The sequence below is a fragment of the Octopus bimaculoides genome, chromosome 5 (genome assembly GCF_046866305.1).
Source record: "Octopus bimaculoides isolate indiv1 chromosome 5, ASM4686630v1, whole genome shotgun sequence".
Taxonomy (NCBI): domain Eukaryota; kingdom Metazoa; phylum Mollusca; class Cephalopoda; order Octopoda; family Octopodidae; genus Octopus; species Octopus bimaculoides.
This window is the reverse complement of record NC_142932.1, coordinates 98193587-98216115: the sequence shown is the minus strand read 5'-3', so window position 1 is coordinate 98216115 and position 22529 is coordinate 98193587. Positions and strand designations below refer to the sequence as shown.

Genomic DNA, 22529 nt, shown 5'->3' with positions numbered 1-22529 from the left:
TGTATCAGGGTATTTCTATCTGAAGTAATGAGAAATATATGATGAATTTTGACTTGTTCATTTCATCAACTCTGGTTCATTATCCTATTGTTACACTGGTGACCTTAGCAACAATGAATCAAAGAATTTTTTATCCAACATGTTCTTGAGTGAACTTTCACAAGCAACATCTCAGCAATTTTTTTCTTGCTACAGAACATTTTGCACATATGAGATGCCCAAAGAACACCAGTTGTGCCTTTTCAACTTCTATACAATCTGTAGTATCCCTAAGGATCATGTCTTTCTGTATTCATTATCCCATTGTATGGCTCATTTATCTCAAGGAACAATTTCTCACTGGATTTTGGCAGACAGCATGTGTTTCCTATGTTATTAGTGCTATGCCATCAGAGATAATTCAAGAAATCTAAGATGTATTGGTAGACTGGTATTAACACAGAGAATGGGCCAAGAATTGTGTCCGTTGCCAGAAGGTAAAAATTCATCACGATGCTAAATCACTTCAATGAACTTTCTGAACACTTAATGCCTGCTTTCACTATATACCTTGATATTGTAGGGTTGCTTTCCCTTTAAAACTTTAAGCACTTTATATCTTATATATCTTGGGATCAATACCTCCAGAAAACCACCTTTCATCAATGAAATCTATAAATAATGCTATATATATCTTTACAAAAGTTGACCAAATGCATCACAATCTCTTTTCTCATCATCTACAAATATTTTTCAGGTGCAGGAGTGGCTGTGTGGTAAGTAGCTTGCTTACCAACCACACGGTTCTGGGTTCAGTCCCACTGCGTGGCACCTTGGGCAAGTGTCTTCTACTATAGCCTTGGGCTGACCAAAGCCTTGTGAGTGGATTTGGTAGACAGAAACTAAAAGAAGCCCGTCGTATATATATATATATATATATATATATATATATATATGTATGTGTGTTTGTGTGTCTGTTTGTCCCACCACCATTGCTTGACAACTGATGCTGGTGTGTTTACGTCCCCGTAACTTAGCGGTTCATCAAAAAGAGACCGATAGAATAAGTACTAGGCTTACAATGAAAAAGTCCTAGGGTCGACATTCTCGACTAAAGGCAGTGCTCCAGCATGGCCGCAGTCAAATGACTGAAACAAGTAAAAGAGAGTAAAGAGAATGTAAGAACTCAAAAAAAATGTGCTATTGACATACATACAAATAACCTCTTTGCTGGAAATTATCCAAATGATTTGGTTGACAAATGGTTGATGCTTTAAATGAAAATCATAAGATATGATCATAAGTCTTTTTATGCCAAACATTCTACATTCAATCTTGCTTTATCATGTACGTATGCAATAAAATAAGAGAAACAACACAGGGAGACTATTTAACAAGTTTATTTTTCAGAACGGCTGTTATAAAAGTCTATCGACACTCTATAAAACTCTGATAAATATATGTAAAAGCCATTAAGTAAATAAATTCTCAATATATCATGGCTGGTCTTCACAGATTTGTTTCATCCATCTACTTATGTCTTCATCGATCAACTTCACCAAACACAACGTCCAATGTTCCTGAGTTAAAATAATAACATTATAATCAATATTATATTTACATAATAACATTATGATGAACACTACATATTTACATAAACTAATTTAAGTAAAACCATCTTTCTCAACAACTTTCATACCACTTTATGCAGTAAATCCAACGATAAAGCTACTTCAAACAAGTTGTGTCTCATTTCATCTTCAGAATTGTCTAGTTTAGAAAATAGAATTTACAAAATAAAAATATAAACCTCTTCAGATTTTACAACTACCTATTTTGCTTGTTGAAAATATAAACAATTTTAAATGTATGCATTTTCATAAAGAGAAAGTAATGTTGAGTGCCAGAGCAGAAATTTTGGATGGGCACTTGAAAAATTAATACTTTGTTAAGAATTACAAAAGTTAAAAATTAGCAAATTTAAAGCAATGTAATTTAAAAAAAAGAGGAATTGCTTGTTTCTTGGGATATATTTGAAAGACTTAAAATCTGAAAGTCATATGTAATATGGCATTTCATTTTGCTAGTTTTACTATGAAGTTCAATATAGTAACTAGTGCTACACTGGTCATACATAAATTTGAAGGAATGATTTGCATCAAGTTTGTTATGCAGAGAAAGTAAATGAGACATATTGCAGAAAACAAAGTCAAATTCTTAGAGATATACGCTCTAATATAGACCATTGATGATGTAACTGTATTGCAAAAATATAAAAGGCAGGTCGAAATGAAGGAAAGTTTAAATGTCTTGTTTTATGATAAGAGAGCATTTAACAGCATTATTTTTTCTATTTTTTAAAGCCTATTATTTATTATGCATTTTTAGTTAAGTAATCTAATGTCATGTATACAGATGACAGTTGTTGTTCAACACAGAGAGGGAAGCATACACAGTATAGAATTTTGAGAAAAGCAAGAGACTAGAAAAGAAATTTGGAAGTGGAACAGCAAATAAACATATTTTAAAGATAAATTTAGGGCTAGTTGAGAAAGAAAGAGACAAAAAAATTTTTAAATCATCAACATCATCATTTAGCATCTGTTTTCCATGCTGGCATGGGTTAGACAGTTTGACTGCAACTGGCAAATTGGAGAGCTGTACCAGGTTCCAGTTTAATTTGGCATGGTTTCTATAGCTAGATGCCCTTCATAACACCAACCACTCAGAGAGTGTAGTGGGTGCCTTTTACATGTCACCAGCACTGGCCACGACTAAGGTATCACTTGGCTTGACAAGTCTTTTCAGGCACAGCAAACTGCCAAAGGTCTCAATTACTTGTCACTGCCTCTGTGAGACCCAACAATCGAACATCATGCATCACTACCTCATCCCATGTCTTCTTGGGCTTACCTCTTCCATTGGTTCCCTCCAGAGCTAGAGATTGGAACTTCTTTATGCAGCTGTTCTCGTCTGTATGCATCACATGGCCATACCAATACAGTCTCTTACACACATCTGATGCCTCTTATACCTAATTTTTCTCTCAAGATGCTTACACTCTATTGTACATGTACACTGACATTGCACATCTAGTGAAGCATACTAGCTTCATTTCTTTTAAGCCTTCGCATATCCTCTGCAGCCACAGCCCATATTTCACTGCTGTGTAGCATGTCTGTTTGCACACAGGTATCATACAATCTGCCTTTCACTGAGGGAGAGGCCCTTTATTACCAACAAATTTAGAAGCCCAGTCTATTGTTACCAACAAATTTAGAAGCCCAGTCTATTCTTCTAGCAGTTACGTTCATGGAACATCCACCTCCACTGCTGACTTGGTCACCCAGATTACAAAAGCTATCAACAACTTGCAGGTATCCTCCACTGACATTTGATGGAATCTATTTTCTGTACATTTCCAATACATCTACCACACACAAAAACTATTTTCCTTGTTAACCTTCTTCAGATATTGCTGCACCTCTTATGTATCCATTGCCTGCACAGGATACACCTTATTGAGTTTCTGCCTATGCCTTTTCTATATGTCATTTTTAATATTATCAGTATAAAATTTATTATTTACTGTAAAGCAGTGAAATATTGAGTTCAAATTCTACTGCTCATAGTTTGTACTCTTAGTCAAGACATATTTGCTTGTCTCAGTTTTTCTAGCAATGTAATTTTACAGTAAGAAATGATGGCACAATGTAGAATATCATTAGAAAAATGCTTACTTTATTTAAATAATAAAATTGTAAACTTATCCTACATATATTAGCAATGAAAAACAAAAAATTAGGAAAAAAGTGAATAAATCTATTTCCTCACCTATAATGGCCACAACATCAGCAAGCATATGTTTCTTTGAAACTTTGTCTAGGGCAGCCTGAAAAAGATTTTTTGCAAATGGTAAATACAATGGAAAAATATTCTAATTTTCAATGAAGTATTTCTTTTAACATGAGAAGTATTAAGAACTAAGCAGTTTTGACCTTGAGAATCAGAAAGTAATTCATAATCACAAATCTGTAAACATAGTTATTGTATATCAATTATATTTTTACCAATCTGATGAATTATTAAATTAGTTTCCTTTCTTTACATAAAATTTAAAATATTGCTAAGAGAAAAGTCATCAAACTTGTCTCATCTGAAGTTGCCATAATTAAATACTTATTTCAGTATCTTCACTGATTTTCATCAAGCAGCCAATGCAAATAATAAAATGTCACTCAGCTTTATTAACTATTTAATATCATCATTTAATGTCTGCTTTCTATGCTGGCATGGGTTGAACAGCAGAGCTGCACTAGGCTCTGATTGTTTTGGCTTGGTTTCTATGGCTGGTTTCTTGGTTTCTTAACACCAACCACTTTACAGAGTATACCAGGTGTTTTTTACATGGCACCAGCACAAGTACTTTTTACATGTCACTAGTACCAGTGGGGTCACCAAGTAGCTTGCAAGTCAAAGACCTCCCGGCTGAGAGAGGGAACGAAAGTGAGAGAAGTGACTGTGTGTCAGGCAAGAGGTTAGAGTATGATAGAGGGGCAGAGATAGCTGTCTTATTAAGGGACAGAAATAGGTATCTTACTGTAAAGGAGATACCCCAATCAGAGTGAAAGAGAGAGAGAAAGAAAGAAAGCAAGAATGAGAGAGCGAGAGTAAAAGAGAATAAGAGTGACGGTGGCAATGTGCCAGAACATACTCTCAAGGCAGAAGAATGAGAATATAAATGGAATGGCAGGGGATGGCCCAGGGTCATGATTAAGGAGTTCGCACAAATGTAAGTAGGCTGCAGGAGTGGGGAGGGAGAGATAAGTACAATGTATGAAGAGATGTAATTTAATTTATTAAAGTAGGGTGTATGAAAAACGTAATGTTAAATGTGGGGCAGAACAACCAGCAAATTATTGATAATAGTTGTTTATTAACTCCTAAATATCAGTGTTCTTGTCAATCAAAATATGTCATAATTCCAAGTGTCTCAAAGATTGCTTTCATTACATATACTTTGACTAAAATCTCCCTATAAACATTGAATTCTTAAGACTGCTACTATATGAAATGACCTTCCCTCATGTATGTTCTTGCAATACAATTCTTCAGCTCTATATTAACTACAACAATCCCCTTTACATTTCCAATTTAAAGTTTCCTCTAACAGCTATGGGTAATGGCTACCACACTGAATGCAGCAATAAAGGAAAATAGAAACATGCACTGATGCATTAATAGTTAAACAAGAAATCAAGTAAAAAAAATAGCATGTAACAAATATCATTAATACTCACTAAATGAGCAAATCCGGGAGCTTTAATCTTACATCTATAAGGTTTGTTGGACCCATCTGACACAAGGTAAACTCCAAATTCACCCTATAGAACAAAAGTAATTTTAAAGATGAAATAAATTTCAGATAGCATTATGAAAAAAAATCATCAAACTTTTTATCTATTGCTTTCATTTATGTTTAGTTACATACCTTTGGTGCTTCCACAGCAGTGTATGTACTACCAGGAGGTACATTATAACCTTCTGTGTATAGCTTGAAGTGATGGATCAATGATTCCATGGAAGACTGCAAATAATACAATATTTGAAAGAATAACACTCAAATCATGTTCATGTAAGAAACCATTTAACACAGGAACTAATGTCTAAAAACACAGGTGTTTTTGTTTAAAAAGAAAAATCTAAATTTTTAAAATAAGTGTCACATTAAAAAAGATGTACATATAGGCATGGTTGCATGGATGTGGAATTTAGTTCATAACTATGTAGTTTTGGCACCATTGTGTGGCACTTTGGGCAAGTGTCTTCTAGTATAGCTTCAAGCTGACCAAAGTTTTGCAAGTGAATCTGGTACATGGAAGCTGTGTGGAAGCCCATCATTCATTTGTTTTACATCTATTTTCCATGCCAGTATGGGTTGAACTGATATTTATCTGAAACAGAATTTTACAGCCAGACTCTTCCTGTTGCTAATCCTTGCCCATTTTTCATATGAAGCATTTTCTTTTCATTCCATTAAATTTCCAAAAGGCAGAACTATAGGATGTAAACACGACATTGCCATTTTTGCTCAGATGGTCTCATGTGAAGAAGTGAAAATGACAACATCTACATACATACACACAGGAGCAGCAGCCACCATCACCACCACCTCCACTTCTTAGTGATCATAAGTATCATTTGCATCTGTTTCTACAACATCACACAGAGTACTAGGTGCATTTTCTTGTAGCACCAACATCACAATACTTCTGTATTCTAAGGCAAGTAGATCAATGAAACAAATAAGAGTTGGAGCAACACACACACACGACTGACTTTCATAGAATTTGTCTACCAATTTCACTCACAAAGCTAGGGAAGTCACTGGCCCAAGATGTCATGCACCTGGATTGAACCTGAGAACACCTGGTTGTGATGTGAACTTCATAACCACAAAGCCATTCTTGCATCATTCCATCATGTATGTGTATGTGCACATAGATGTTTGCATTCTATATATCTTTGCATGCTACTGCTTAAGCTAATGTCATGTGTACATTTACTATAAACAATACATCCTGTAGCTCTGTGCTTATGAAGAATAGTCATATAAAATATTCTTTACTTGAAAAACGGTTTAGGTTTGGCAACAGGAAAGATGCCTAGTCATTAAAAATGCCTCAGTTTGTCTTCATCCAACTCATTTTAGCAATGGAAAAATAGATATAAAAGAAAGGAATGAAGCTCATAAACATTTTGACTTTGTTAAGCAGAAACTGTGGTGGTCCACCGTTCATTCATGCATTTTACATCAGTTTTTCCATGCTAGCATGAATCGGACAAATTCATAAACTCAGATATTTTTTTCACAGCTGGATGTTTTACTCTGTCTCTAAGCCTTACTATTTTTTTCAAGCAAGGGATACTTATTCTACTTCAAACATGTAGAACTAGAGGATGATTTATTAAACAGGGAATGTCAACAAATGTCATGTATTGTGACATTTACACCAGGATGGACTTAGCCATTCCATAAATAAAGATTGATAAAATAAGTATTAGATTAAGTACAAAAGTTGATATAATCAACTAAAATTGTTGAAGGTGGTATCCCAACAGGGCCACCATCTCGAGAGTGAAACTAGTAGAGTAATATGCAGATCAGGCAAAGGAAAATGGTTAAACTGGTATTATGAATTAGCCTACAAGAGGGGGTAAGAAATGAAGATAGACTAAAATTACATGTAACTAGAATAATAAGCAACTACTGAGATGCTTAATAAAAACAACTTACTTTCATTTCACTTCTCTTAGGAGGACAAATTTTGTGATCATCTACTTTTATTTCACCTGGAGGCATTTTGTTTAGACACTGATGAATAATATTCAGACTTTGTCTCATTTCTTCCAATCGGATTAAATACCTGCAGATACATAAAAATAAATTTTACAAATCTTATATTTTTGGCACCTGAATTTATTTACAAAACATATCTATCATCATCATCATTTAACATCTATTTTCCATGCTGGTGAGTCATGAGGCTGCTTCAACTCCAGTATCAGCTTTGACATGGTTTTTACAGCTGGATGTCATAATGCCAACAACTTTATAGAGTGTACTGGGTGTTTTTTTCTTTTTGTGATACCAGCACTAGTGAAGATACGACATAAGTTTCAAGGCAAGAAAAGAACAAGAAGGAGAAAGTGGGGAAAGGAAAAGGAAAAAGCTTCCTTAACCCTTTCGTTACTATATTTCTGACCAAAATACACCCCTCATGAGTTTCAATTAAATTCTAAAATAATCATGAATTTAGACTAGTCTCATTAAGCACCTGTAACTTTTTTATTTATCAACATATTAATGTGATATTTGGAACATAATTAAATAAAGGGCTCTTAATCAATTCTATTGCATAATTTTTGTCTCTAAGTTCTCCACGTACTGGGGGGGGGTACTGCTAGTGTCTCTCACATGTAAATATTGGTTCTGCTTCACGAATCGTACTCGTTCATAATACTGGAAATATATTCATCGTCAAAAGGTTCCTGATCGCTCCAGTAATTTGTTATTCTGGGTAACTAATACCCATAATAATATTTATGGCAAAAAATGCCCGTATTTCATCTACAGTTGCAGGAAGCCACAAGCTATCTTTTTTTTCCGGTTTGTTTACATTCTGCGTAACGGTTTGTTTCGGCAGTAATCATTTCAAACAAGCATGAAAAAGAAGTCTAAAGGTTTCGCTTCCTGAGAAAGACTATGGGTAGACCCTGTTTCCTCAGAAAAATTGTTAATAAAAATATTTTTAAAATCTTTTTCTGGTGTAAAATCATCTTCGCTGTCGCCGTCGCTGCTTTCAGTTTCGGATACAGAAATATCCGATTTATTATCGTTCACCAGGTGCTTTTGTAGCTCATTCATTCTTTTCTTCGATATCTCTATATCTTCTGTTGAAAAACCTTCAAATTCGGAATCATTGCTTGATAGCATGAAACTCCTCTCCATCTTCAAAGTTGAAAAAAATTAACACCGCAAAAAATGTGGAAAAAAATCTTCCAAAATTCACTGAGTTCAAATATCATGCCAAACAATGTCGGAGACAATAACTCAACTGTTTGCAAAGTGAAATCAGGTGTTTAACGAATGTACTAACGAAATTTAGGTTCAAATATACATTTAAATAACAATGAGTACGGTCAGCTGGCTACGGCCGGGTTAGTCTTATGAACCAAAAAATTTTTCGGCCAGCTACGGCCAGGTTAGTAACGAAAGGGTTAACTAAATGGCAAGGTAGCATTTGAGAGGGGGAGGGGTGACAGAGAGGTGGATGATAAATATATCAGAAGATGGACGTATGATGATGATGGCCTGGTGTAGCCATCTGGTTTCACCAGTCCTCAGTCAAATCGTCCAACCCATGCTAGCATGGAAAGCGGACGTTAAATGATGATGATATATATATATATATATATATCATCATCATCATCATCGTTTAACGTCTGCTTTCCATGCTAGCATATATATATATACTTAGGTTTTACTTTTTTTCATGAGTATCAATTTTATCTTCTATGGTAATGTAAGTTAAAAAGGATCACAAGTACATATAACAATATTAGATTTTTTTTCTTTTTTAAATTTTATAAACAGACCTACTGGTTATTACAGGTTTAACCAATGTATCAATAACTGGTTCACTAAATTATTACCCATGCAATAAGGGACATTAGATTTTTTTTTAAAAACCAGAGAAACACAATGGGACTACAAACTACTTTGTGTCACAATGTATTCACAATTGAAGTGAATAATAAAATCATTGAAATGCCTTGATTGTACATTTATATTGAGTTAAAATAGTTCTTTAACCCAAGGTCCTCACTGTGCAGACCTACAATGAAAGGCATTCAAGCTATGACCATTAATGGTTTCCTCTAGGACTACAGTAACTAATGTGTCCTTTATAAGAATGAAAGCTGAATTTAAAAGAGATTGGTAGCTATTTTTTCTTTTAGGAAATTAAGTGACCACAAACAGACTTCTACACAAGGATAATTATGACAGTTCTATGTAGCTGATGAAATGTCCAGCAAGTCATGGAAGCCTATGTGGGATGTGCTATTGCATACTAGCTATCACATGTGGCCCTGTAACTGGGCTATATACTAAATAAATACAAAATACCAGAGAAGATTTTACCTGTCATAGCAATCTCCTTTACGACCAATTGGGATATCAAAGTCTACTTTGTCATAAGCATCATATGGTTGTACTTTACGCAAATCCCATTTGATTCCTGATCCACGCAGCATTACTCCACTGAAGATCACAAAAGATTTAGTGATAACAGAAATAACAATTGCATAAAGTAAGAATATATTTACGTTATACGCACAAATATACATGAAACTAAAGTAGAATGTATTACTAAATATTTTTCTTGATACTGAAATACTCATATTTGTTATTAAGATACTATAAAGAGACAGTATATTAAAGCAATTTTGTGAATAAGAAGACAAAAGAAAATCTCAATTTGATTCTGATATACGTACATAAATGTTCACTTGTATCAGTAAATATTAAAATACTATAAAATTTCAGTACAGGTTTAATGTCACAAAAGCTTAGACTTCTAACTTAAACATCAGAGAGGAAATGCAACATATGAAGTACCATATTCAGTAATTATTAAATAATTACAATACAAATATATTTATACCTACATTCAAATTTCACACACTTCTCACCAAAATTAACATAAACGCATTAATTTAGAAGGCCGAAAGTTTGTGGTATTCATTTGTATTTTTTTCTGACATAAGAAAACATTACAGAACTTACCTACAGCCATAATTGAGGGCATCTTCTGCTGATATAATACCAATGTCAACTGTTCTAGATTTCCAAATTCTATTTTCTGTCAAAAGAGCATCAACTTCATCAAGCCTCTCTCCAAATTTGCTAATAAAATCAAAGATGTCATCCATCAATCCAAGAGGTAAGTCCTGAAACAGAATACACATCTTGTAGTTAATGAAAATGCAATAAACCTCATAACAGTTTCGATTTCTTTTTTGCTTTTCTAATTTTGTCTTTTAAATATATGCAAGAATTAAAATATTGAAGGAAAATTTCTACTGCAATGTGTGAATATTATCTATCGATATATATAATCTGTATCTATCTATCTATATATCTGTCAGTGTGCATACACGACAGATATATATATAGAAAAGTTGGACTTAAGAAGCATCAGATGTGGTATGCAAGAGACAACTGTGCTGGTATGGTCATGTATTGCGAATGGATGAGGACAGCTGTGTGAAAGTGTCACACCCTAGCAGTTGAGGAACCTGTGAAAGAGGTAGACCCAGGAAGACCTGGGATGAGGTGGTAAAGCACAACCTTCAAACACTGGGCCTCACCAAGGCAATAACAAGTGACTGAGATTTTCAGAGATATGCTGTGCTTGAGAAGACCCAGCAAGCCAAGTGAGACCACAACCTGGCATATGCCAGTGCTGTATAAACAGCCCATTTAAGAGTACCCTTCATTCATTGGATAATAAACTATACCTGTGAAGAGCTGTTGAGGTAAGTGAAATTGTTGTTGTGGCTAATGACAGTACTGCCTGATTGGCACCCGTGCAAGTGGAATGTTAAAAGCACCATTCGAGCGTGGTCGTTGCCAGTGTTGCTGGACTGGCTCCTGTGCAGTGGCATGTAAAGAGCACCATTTGAGCATGGCCAATGCCAGTACCACCTGACTGGCTCTTGTGCTGGTGGCACATAAAAACACCCACTACACTCTGGGAATGGTTGGCATTAGGAAGGGCATCCAGCTGTAGAAACTTTGCCAGATCAGATTGGAGCCTGGTGCAGCCTTCTAGCTTGCCAGCTCTCAGTCTAACCATCCAACACTATGATGTTGACTGGATGTTTGATTTTTATCACTCTCGGTACATGTCCTCAGATTGACAGCCAAACACTCTGAAATGTTCGTATTGGAGTTTCCAGTGCAAATGCTAAGCAGTACAGCATGCTATTTCCAAATTTCTGGTAGAGTGAATTGCATCATGATGCTGTTTTTCTCATAGACAGTGTCCAAATGACTCTACTATACTGTGTAGTCGACAAAATCAAAAACAAACAATGCATATGCGTGAAATGTGAAATTAAAAATATAAAATGGCGACAATTTACTCATAACACCCTGTATGTATGCAAATATATGTGTGTTTGTGTGTGTGTATATATATATATATATATATATATATATATATATATATATATATATATATATATATATGCACATATATACAGTATACAAATTCAATATTTTAAAAATGTTATTTTATAATCAATCATGAATAAACCTTTTATTAACATAATGAACAACCCATGCCAGCATAGAACATATCCAATGTTCTATGCTGGCATGGATTCGGGTGGTTTGACATGATCTAATGAATCTAAGGATCACATCATGGCTCCAGTGTCTTTTTGGAATGGTTTCTATGGCTGGATGCTCTTCCTAATGCCAACAACTTTACAACAGTGCTTTTTTCATGCTACCAGCACTAACAAGGTTGCCATGCAACTTACAAGATTATGAACCCAGAGGATGGAGGTTGACTTTATGCTAGGGGATGAAGAGTTAAAGAGAAGGGAAGAGGAGCAGAGCAGGTTCTTGTTGTAGAGGAGCTAGATAGCTACTCACATTTAAAAGAGAGGGTAAGAATGATTAGTAAGAACTGCAAAGAGATAAACAGTGGTGATGGTGACCAAGCAGGTAGCTAAGTCAATTGACTTTTAATACTGAATGGAATTTGTTAAAGTAAAACTATGTCTTATTTACATTTCTATAATTGTTGGATGATTTACCTGTGAAACTCCACCAGGACGGACATAAGCTGCATGCATACGGGCTCCAGAAACACGTTCATAAAATTCCATCATCTATGGGGAAACATAAACTCAATTAATAAAGTAGACACAACATATTAAACAAAAGCAACTCAATTGAAAAAAATAAACTCTTTACTAAAACTAATGCTAATTCAATCTTTAGCTAGAGAAAATTAGTTAATTCTACAGAATCATTTGCATTAGACCTTTAACCCTTTCGTTACTGTATTTGCTTTGAGATGCTCGGTTTCTCTCAATTATTTTAGATAAAACAAATAATTTAGTAAAATAACTTAGTTATCATTAAGCTAGTGTTAGGAACATTAATTGTGACTAAGGTTTGGTGGAAGATTTTAATTCAAAACTTATGAAAACAAGACATTTGTACTACAGAGCCAGCTTCAGCTGGGTTGGTAACGAAAGGGCTAAATTATAAGAGACTAGATTACAAATACCAACTGCACTCCACCTTTATTGAAAACATAAAAGTTGCAATTGGCGAGTCTGTATATTCACCTATTTTTAGGAGAGACAGGCACAATTCAAGATTTGGATGCTATTTCTAGCAGATCAAGTGACTGTGCAGAATCCTCCTTGCCTACTTCTGCTAGTGGCCACTTCAAAAATGTAAAAGTATATAGAATTAGACTGGATAGTGGAAAGTGAAATTTGTCAAAATTGTTACATTGTATTCCATAAGATTAGCCACTGTATATTGGAATGATGGCTTTGTAGATTACACCTAGTTATTCAACTGACTACCTATGAACTAAAAGTCAGCTTTATGATAATTGGCCTGAAAATACACAATAACCAGTTGCGCTTGTCTTTGTTACTTATAGTTCATACTGTTTTCCTTTCCTTAACATTTAAACCAGCTAATAATGCTTACAAAATAGGTAACAACAACACTAGTACTTACTTTTTCACGTTCTTCAAAGAGCCAGAAAAAAGGTGTCATAGCACCAATATCCAAAGCATGGGTACCGACTGCCATAATATGATTGAGTATCCGAGTTATTTCACCAAAAAGGGCTAAAAATCAAATGATAATACTAGAATAGTTAATACATTACTTTTGTCTTTTTTTAATGGTTTTTCTCTGAAGGAAGGGGTTATGGGTGTGGCCTTTGCAATCCTATGAGACCAGTGAGAGTGATACAGTTGATGTTTCTCTTGATGGTTCAAGGAAAAAACATGGGCAAGGAGGCAATTCTAAAGGAGTGATGTTCCAAGGAGGAAGGACTGGGGTGCACAATGTAAGTGACAAAAGGAACAAGAGAGACAAATGCATCAATATTTTGAATGGAGGTGACACAAGACCAGATACCTGAGGAGTAAAGGCCACTGAGTAGTAATAGAAGTAGCCATAGAGTAGCATGTGTATGGGCCAGAGATTGGTGTGTTAGAGAGTGATGTCATGCCAATCAGTTGAGTGGCTATTTTTTTATGCAGTCATGGATGTTAGTAAATGTAGCAGCAGATCATACCAGATATTGGAACAGTACTCCATTATGGGTCAGATTCATGCATTATATAGGGTTACTGATAGTTGGAAGCTGAAAGATTTCCTAGTCTTGAAGAGGAAAATCAGGCTTTGGGATGCAGTCTTTGTTATGTTGAGGATGTAAAATCACCAGGAGAAATCCTCAGTGATAGGGATGGCCTAATACTTTTATAAGGGTTCTAATTGTGTGCTATTCATGTTTGAGGAGTTGAGCACAGTATTGGATTATTGATATATATATTATATATATATATATATATATATATATATATATATATAATAATTACATCTTCGTACTTTTGAAAGAGTAAAGATTAACATGGCTTCACTGAAGTCTGTTCAGGGAATCAATATAGGTTTGGTGTGAGGTGCCTAAGTTTGGTTGATGCTTAGGTGCAGGTTACGGAGGGTGGTATCGTCTGTATAGGGAATAGTGTTGGAGCTATTGGCAAATAGTTTGTAAAGGAGTGACTGACACAAGCCAGAAAATTCCTCATTTAACGTCCATTTTCCATGTTTGCATGGGTCGGATGAACTTAACTGAGGCAGATTTTCTATAGCTGGATGTCCTTCCTGTTGCCAAACTTCATCCCAAATTTCAGACCATCTGCCTACAGTATAAAGAATTATCATTATTATAGTGGATGACTGCAATAAGTAATGTAAAAGATTAATCTATTTCCACAAGTAACATTACAGGTGACCTTTTATTAACTAAAATATTTTAGGAAATTATTCCAACCAGTATATCTACTTAGTTATGAATTTACTTACTTCGGATCCATTTTGCTCTTTCTGGAATCTCAATATTTAATAAATTTTCCACAGCCAATGAATAACATTGTTCATTGCACATCATTGAAACATAGTCTAAACGATCGAAATAGGGTAAGGCCTACAAGGAAAGAAAATAAAATCAATTAAGTAAATAGAATATACAATATGTAAAAGGAAATAATTGTAAAATTTGTTAGAAATTTCTTTCGTTACATTTTTTATTTTATCATGCTATTTACCTGCATATAAGTCTTGTACTCAATAAGCTTTTCTGTACCCCGGTGTAATAGTCCAATGTGAGGATCAGCACGTTCAATAGTCTAAAAAGAAATACACAGGTTTTTCATATTAGCAAGAAGTAGCAAAAGTAACAATTTCATACATTGGCAAAAGGTCAGAAATATGGTGAGTCTTAGAGTCAATATCAGTAGGCTAACTAATACTTATTTTACTGATCTCTGCAAAGGCAAAATGCAAAGTTGATCCAGAATTTGAACTCATAATGAAAAGGAATACAATTAAATTCTAAAAAGTTATTTTATTCAGCATTCTACAAATGTTGTCAACCACCTGCTTTTCCAGACATGCAAATAATTTACATCATATTTTTGTCTTTTTTTACCTTTCTTTTACTTTGATTGAGTTAGATGATTTTGTTTGAGTCATGAAGCACAATAATTCCATTGTCACATTTTAATACAAGTGATAACCATGTCAGTCTTCTCATTTCATTCCTTTTTATCTTTTTTTCTAACAGATATCTAACATTAAATCTTGGACTAACAAATTGATGTTGATAAAAAAATGTGCAAGAATAATAAAGCAGTTACAATTTCATATGAAGAACATATATGGTTTATCCTCCAGTGGAGTAGTTCTCAGATGCTTTGGTTAATGAGCAACTCTGAGTTTCAGAGACAGTGGCCATTAAGCTGCAACTGTCTTCATGTTATTATGAAAATAGCATGAAGACAGTTTCAACAGCAAGAGATTACCACAGAGTTGTGCATTGGTCACTTTCTGCATCTGAAGGTCATCATGCACATCCAAGTCCAGCAGCCATGAAGACACTTAGTCATGGATCCAGTGGTCATCCAAGTTTCATAGCTATAAAAGAGTATTATCTCTTCTTGAGGTCTCTGGCGAGGTTGGAGATCTAAATACTTGTTGTTGCACAGTTTCTACTATTAGCAAAAGAGGTCAAGCATTTATGATCTTGTTTGATAACAAAGTGAACAAGGTGTCTAAGCATAAACTAGAGTAAATTAGTTAATAAATTTTGTTCTTTTACATGTATTTCATGTTAAAATAAATGCAATTTGGCTTTCACTCAAGTAACTGTTCTTACAATTTGCTCGTTCTGCTACAAAGTACTCATGTTAATTAGAAGGAAATGTATTTTTATCAGTGAAACAACTGGAAATACACAGAGTAATAAATAAATATAAGTCTTAATTTGATTAGTAGTCTGTGGTCAATTGTAAAATGAAAACAAACAAAATATAATATTAGACAGAAACTTACCTCACCGTCCAGTGTAAGTACGAGACGCAATACACCATGAGCTGCAGGGTGCTGTGGACCAAAGTTCATAGTCACATTTTGAACTTCCTTCTCTTTCACTTCTCCTCGAGCTGCAAAAACAATTTTATACGATTCATGTAACCATTGTATAGTAGTATTCATTATACAGAAATTAGACGAGAAGAAAGTAAAAAAAATTCAACATATATCTAAATATCTCAGAAATAACTCTACTATTTTTTGTGGCTGGTGACTTCAATGGGCATGTTGGACAACATGCAGGGGGTTTCCATGGTGTACATGGAGGCTATAGTTTTGGTTCCTGCAATGAGGAGGGAACCAGGCTGCTGGAGTTCTGCAATGCATATGATCTTATGGTTTGTGATACTATCTTCAGGAAACCTGCCAGTCACCTATTCACCTACCGATCTGGTGGACACACTAGTCAAATTGATTACATCCTTACCAGGAAACGGGAAAGATGGCTACTTATAAGTGCCAAAACCTTCCCATGTGAAGAATGCACGCCCACAACATAGATTAGTAGTTAGCAACTTCAGAATCAAGGCTAAATGGATGCCCAGAAGATGACCAGCAAGGAGGAGAAGGTTCTGGCAGCTTAAGGATTCTGCGAATGGACAGAGATTTAGAGATGTATTACTCAAAGTTTTTGATGAAATAGAGGGGGATATAGCATCACATGCTGTGGAAGACAACTGTGCAAAGTCCCCTCTTGACCCAAGGTAACGTGGTGGTGGAACAATGTATTTGACAGGGCCATTAAGGAAAAGAAACAGGCATGGAAGGACTCAAAGAACGGTGGTAGCAGGGAATTGTATCAGATTGCCAGAAGGGAAGCTAGGAGACAGATTTACTTAGCAGATAAGAAAAAATTTGCCAATGTTCTGGGTGCATTTTATCATGAGAGGATGTCTACAATAAGTCCAGTCTACTATGCATCAATATTTTTTTATACAAAATTACCATTCACCTAGATACTGTGGACTTCCAGAGCCCATGGCTTTCCTGTTCATTCCTTTCCATAACACTTTTTACAGCATGTTAAGTATTTTTCATAAAGATAACAAACTGCATTATTTGCTGCACAGTATATAGTATGACTAACCTTTATTTATAATTGAATGTTACTTTTAAAACTTATTTCTCATGAGCTGATCGAGTTTTAGATTTACCAAAATTTTTGTTGCAGTCTTTGGATGAGTTATGCATAGTCCAGAAATATATGTTGTGGTGAGTAGTGCTAAATTTAAATAGAGTGGAAATTGCTTATTATAAACATGTTATCAAATAGTTATAGTTAAATTTTCAAATAAACCAATATGCAATCACCATAGAAATCAAAAGAAAACTACATTAGCTATGGAGACATAGTAAGTTTGATAATGGCGGTGACTAGCAACTGTGGTGATGGAAAATTATGTTGATACTAGGAGTAGAGATACGAGTGAGTTAAATTGGTTGGTGTGGCTAGCAGTATTCATGTATATGTGTACAAATTCACACACATAGTTATATGTATAGAGAAGGCCATTTATTTCAATCCTGGATAAGATTATGAAAGAGTAGCTAACAAAATTACTAAGTTCCAAATTATTTAAAACCATTTAAAAATCAAAGATCCAGATAGCATTAAAACATATATCCCCCAAAATAAAACAAAATAAACTTACGGTTAACTGGGAGATTTTTCCATTTTGAACTGATTTCATCAGGGTACATTATAGGTCCTGTCATTTTTCCTAAATACTCTGAATCCAGTAGCCATTTGTTGGCTCCTCGGCTGGAATAAAAAGATTTATATAAAATGCCAGGATTTAATGAATTTAGGCAAATCAATAAAACTAACTCTAAAGTATACGAAATAACAAAATACTGATTAAAAAGTACTGCGCCCCATTGCGGTCATTTGCACCCTTCACCGTCTCACTGCAAAGGTGTGCTTACAATCAGTCTCTTGTTTATTGGAGAAGGGATTTTCCCCCACCCAGCTAGGAGTGGGCACCAAATTGGGATATGAAGCTGCCGCCCATGCTACCAGAGCCAATGCCAACTTGCCCTCCTTGCCACCCAAGGTCATCCTCAAACTTGACCTTAAGAATGCATTCAACTCCATCAGCCGCAATGCTGTTGTCCTCAGTTCAGTAAGAGAGAAGGTCCCACAACTCTACCACATTGCATGGCAGGCTTATCTCCAACACTTTTCCTCTTGTACATTGGTAAACTATTAGCTATGATTTCCAATGACACTCCTAAGTAAACAATACCACACTTTACTCTCTGCAGATATATGACATTAATATGCAATATAAATTTCATTATCCAATATGCTAGAAAAGTTGCAGTTGTTTGTTTTGGCAGTTAATATTTAAGAGAACAAGTTAAAGAGTGGCGTTTTTTTTGTGAATGAACAGTTTATGCAGAATTACTGCACATCAAAGAAACAATCTTGTATTTCACAGTCTAGTTTTGATTAACATCCAATAGTAACTGCTGAAAGTCATTACAAACACCAATCTTTACAATCCAATTAACTTTTCGGCACTATCATGCTATTAGCTGTCAGAGCATGATAGTGCCAACTTTTCTATTAACCAGAGGATCATAACATAACAAAATTCCGACTTCACAGTCTGAAACATATTTTTCAAAACAAATAGTTTACGGTTTGATTCATTTCGGTCTTTGTGCATGTGGCAACATGCAATAAAATTTAGAATTTATGATACACATTACTGGTAAGGACTACGGGACAAAATGGTCAGCTTGCAAAAGCAGTCTCATCACTCCGTTTATTCTATGGCTACAATGGCCAATATTCAGCAAAAGCAGTTAGCCGATACTACTTGCAAAGAAACCTACCCGCCCTCTATAGCCTGGATCTTCTAGACCCTGCACTAACCATATCGCCTAATCCTTTATACCAGAATGTTAACCCTCACGAATTTCCTTCCCGCAATGATCGACTAAGAAATATTGAAACTAAACATTAGCTGTGCAAATCCCATTTGTCTCGGGGAGCCTGTGAAGGAGTCTAAGCCATAAAAACACAAAGAGAAACTGATAATAATTCTATTTCGATTAAGCATGTAAACATACATTCATTTTTACCAAACTAAAAATAAATGAAAACATTATTTCAATCTAGAAATTAAGAACTAGTTGTGATTCATTTGTGGTTGAAATTCTGCACATAATTATTAAATTAGCCCAAAGTATTCAGTATCAGTTTCTAAACAAAATGCAATATAAATACCATTTGCTTAAATATGTATTGCCGATCTATCGCTTTTGGAATTTACAATCATTTTTGAAATGACCTCTCAAGGTGACAATTGTGATTGAAAAGCAAAATTTTAACTCTTGTATTCTCAGTTAAACTGAATCTAACTCTGTAGGAAAAATGATACGCAATTAATTAAATGACAAGTCTTTAAGGGAAACATGAATTAACTAAGAATCAGTGAACAAAATTTTGTTTTGAAAGATAAGGGATAACGTGAGATAAGAACAAAATAAACAGGTCATATGTAATAAACTGACCACCCTTAAATGAGAATATTTTTAAATAAGCTAAAGCATGAAATACAATTTACCTAGAAACAAAAAGCGTCGGTGCATATCCAAGTATATTTTTCTTAGACAAAGATAAAATATTTGGGACAGTTGCCCTTAAAAGTCCTCCGATCACCGCCATGTTGACAGAGATGCTGGGAACTCCGAAATTTCTACTTCCGGTTCAGTCTGATCAACTCACATATATTTACCTCCCTTCATCTATTCATTATTTTTTTTCTCATATTTTGTCGATATTTAGCAGAAGTAACACAGTGACTCAAGGTCCGAGAGTTTCGTGCTCTGGCTCTTATCAAACTTTTCCTCATTATATAGATAGATACTTACTAATTGATTTTTTTATCACTCAGCATGCTTTAATTGATTTCTAACTTTAGCTTTCTTTTTGTTTCTCAGCTAAAATAAAGCTTGTAATAGGCTTTTATAATGAACTAATTCAACCTAGAAGGGGTTTTAAAGTTAATATTCTTCCAATAATTATTTTATGTATTTATTTTATCATCACCCTCCCCTTCAACCCGGAACCATGTGATTGGTAAGCAAGCTACTTTGCACCTGGGTGTCTTTGTGGGGTTTTTTCCATTTGTCTGTTTGTCCTCCACCACTGCTTGGCATCTGGTGTTGGTTTGTTTACATTTCTTTAGCAGCTTGGCAACAGAAACTGATAGAATAAGTATAAAGTTTTTTAAATAATTACTGGAGTTGATGTGTTCAATTAAACCCTTCAAGGCAGACCCTGCATAGCTGCAGTCCAATGATTAAACAAGTAAAAGAAAAGAGATAAAAAATAAAATTGGTAGGAAGCTAAATAATGTAAACTATCAGAGATAATCAACATCAAATCACCTTGTCTACTTTTGCCAGTGTTGTGAGCAACAATTAATATCAAAGGGTTTACAAGATAAATTACTAATACATCTGATTGAAAAGTGAGCCACTCAGTTACTTCTAAGAGAACAAAGACACCAACACTGATGACTAAAGCCAAAAAACTGACTGTATCTTTAGGAAAATAATTGACTCAATTAAAATCCATTATTGACAATAAAGCAACCAAGTTGTCGTACAACAAAAACTTTGAGGAAACTGATGTAGTTTATCTCAAGTAACTACAAGCTCCCAAAAACCTTTGGAGAGAAAACATCAAATATGATTGGTCACCACTTTGGGAAAAGACAGCTGACTGAATCTTAAGAAGAATTAATGTTGAATAGAAGTCTGATGTTCACTACTACTATGAAGTGAATTCCTTACTTGGACATCATCATTGTCATCATCATTTAATGTCCACTATCCATGCTGGCATCGGTTAGACAGTTTGACAGGATCTAGTTAGCTACAGGGCTACATTGTGCTAAATCAGCTTTGGCATGGTTTCTGTGACTGCATACCTTTACTAACCCCAGTCAGTTTACCCCATCTACCACCACTTAGTCAGAAAGGTATTTCCCTCTCCCTTGCTTTTTTCCCCTTCCCTTTTGCTTGTCTTTTCCAATCTTGCAAGTTATTTGGCAACCTACTTAGTGCTGGAGACACAAAATAGCACCTAATGATTGTTTCTAATTTTGGCACAAGACCAGCAAGTTCAGGGACGTGGGGAAGTTGATTACATCAACCCCAAAAGGATGAAAGGCAAAGTTGATGCTGGTGGAATGTAAAGACAGATGAAATACTGCTAAGCATTTTTCCTGGTGTGCTAATGATTTTGCCAGCTTTCTGCCTTTCATTACCAACCTGGCTGAAACCAGCTCTGGCACTGAGTACAAATGTCTTGTTTTCATAAGTTTTGAATTAAAATCTTCTACCAAACCTTAGTCACAATTTATGTTCCTAACACTAGCTGAATGATAACTAAGTTAATTTACTAAATTCTTTGTTATATTTAAAGTAATTGAAAGAAACACGGAGCATCTCAAAATAAATACAGTAACGAAAGGGTTAAACAGAGAGATAATATTGTTGTGAAAACATGTGATCTAACCAGTATGTCACTTCACCTGTCATTGGAGCCCCATGATTAGGCAGGGATTTTGTGTCAGCTGATGATCCCTGAAACTACATGCTTTACTGAATAAATATTATAAATTAGACAATCACAACTAAATCAAATGCCTTTTTTTATATAATGATATGGTTACAATTGATTTTTATTATCTTCCTTTAAACAGAATAATAGAGTCTGACCTTTCTACTATAAAGCTATAATTATATTCTTGTGTGACTAAGCATTACAGGAAATAAAACAATAAAGCAACAGGCTAGTGAAAAAAGTTAATTGGAGACAGCTTCCAAATATATTTCTCAAAATTGAAACAAATGCAGTTGTTCGCAATAGAATTGAAATAAATGTTAAAATTATATCTTATAATGAGAAAATGTTATAATTACCAACACTATCATTTAAAAAGTTGATTGCTTAGAAAATATTAAGAAAGGAATTGAAAATGGTTAGTTGCATTGGGTTAGTTGCATTCTTACTATTTATTCACCACAGAGTAATATATAGACTGTATGCAATATGATTAAATAGTATAAGACAATGACAAAACCTATAAGATTATACTAGAAGACCAAATATATATTCTTACTTAGAACTCAGTTTCTGTATTAGATATGACATAACTTTTTCTTATTTGTCTTTAAAATAATATTAAATTTTACTGCTTTCTTCTTTCTCGACATTGAAATTTGAAAAATTAGATAAATGAATAAATAAATATAATGGTGTGTT

At 34.5% G+C, this 22529-nt stretch overlaps 1 protein-coding gene across 1 annotated transcript; it reads right to left on the bottom strand.

Moving 5' to 3' along the window:
- Positions 1 to 1363: 1363 nt before the first annotated feature.
- On the bottom strand, positions 1364 to 19943 carry LOC106867881 (NADH-ubiquinone oxidoreductase 49 kDa subunit). Its single transcript, XM_014912942.3, has 14 exons — positions 19819 to 19943; positions 17896 to 18005; positions 16205 to 16314; positions 14920 to 15000; positions 14678 to 14798; positions 13319 to 13431; positions 12373 to 12447; positions 10331 to 10494; positions 9686 to 9805; positions 7277 to 7406; positions 5471 to 5566; positions 5280 to 5363; positions 3814 to 3871; positions 1364 to 1559 (listed from the first exon to the last, which is right to left on the bottom strand). The coding sequence occupies exons 1-14, from the start codon at positions 19917 to 19919 to the stop codon at positions 1522 to 1524; spliced, it is 1401 nt and encodes a 466-aa protein (XP_014768428.2). The 5' UTR covers positions 19920 to 19943; the 3' UTR covers positions 1364 to 1521.
- Positions 19944 to 22529: the final 2586 nt, after the last annotated feature.

Coding starts and splice junctions, on each gene's coding strand:
- LOC106867881 (XM_014912942.3), bottom strand. CDS start 19,919: ATGGCGGTGATCGGAGGACTTTTAAGGGCAACTGTCCCAAATATTTTA. Junction 14,799..14,919: donor AGTACAAGACTTATATGCAG/GTAAATAGCATG, acceptor CTTTCCTTGTAG/GCCTTACCCTATTTCGATCG. Junction 1,560..3,813: donor TGATGTTGTGGCCATTATAG/GTGAGGAAATAG, acceptor ATTTTAACTCAG/GAACATTGGACGTTGTGTTT.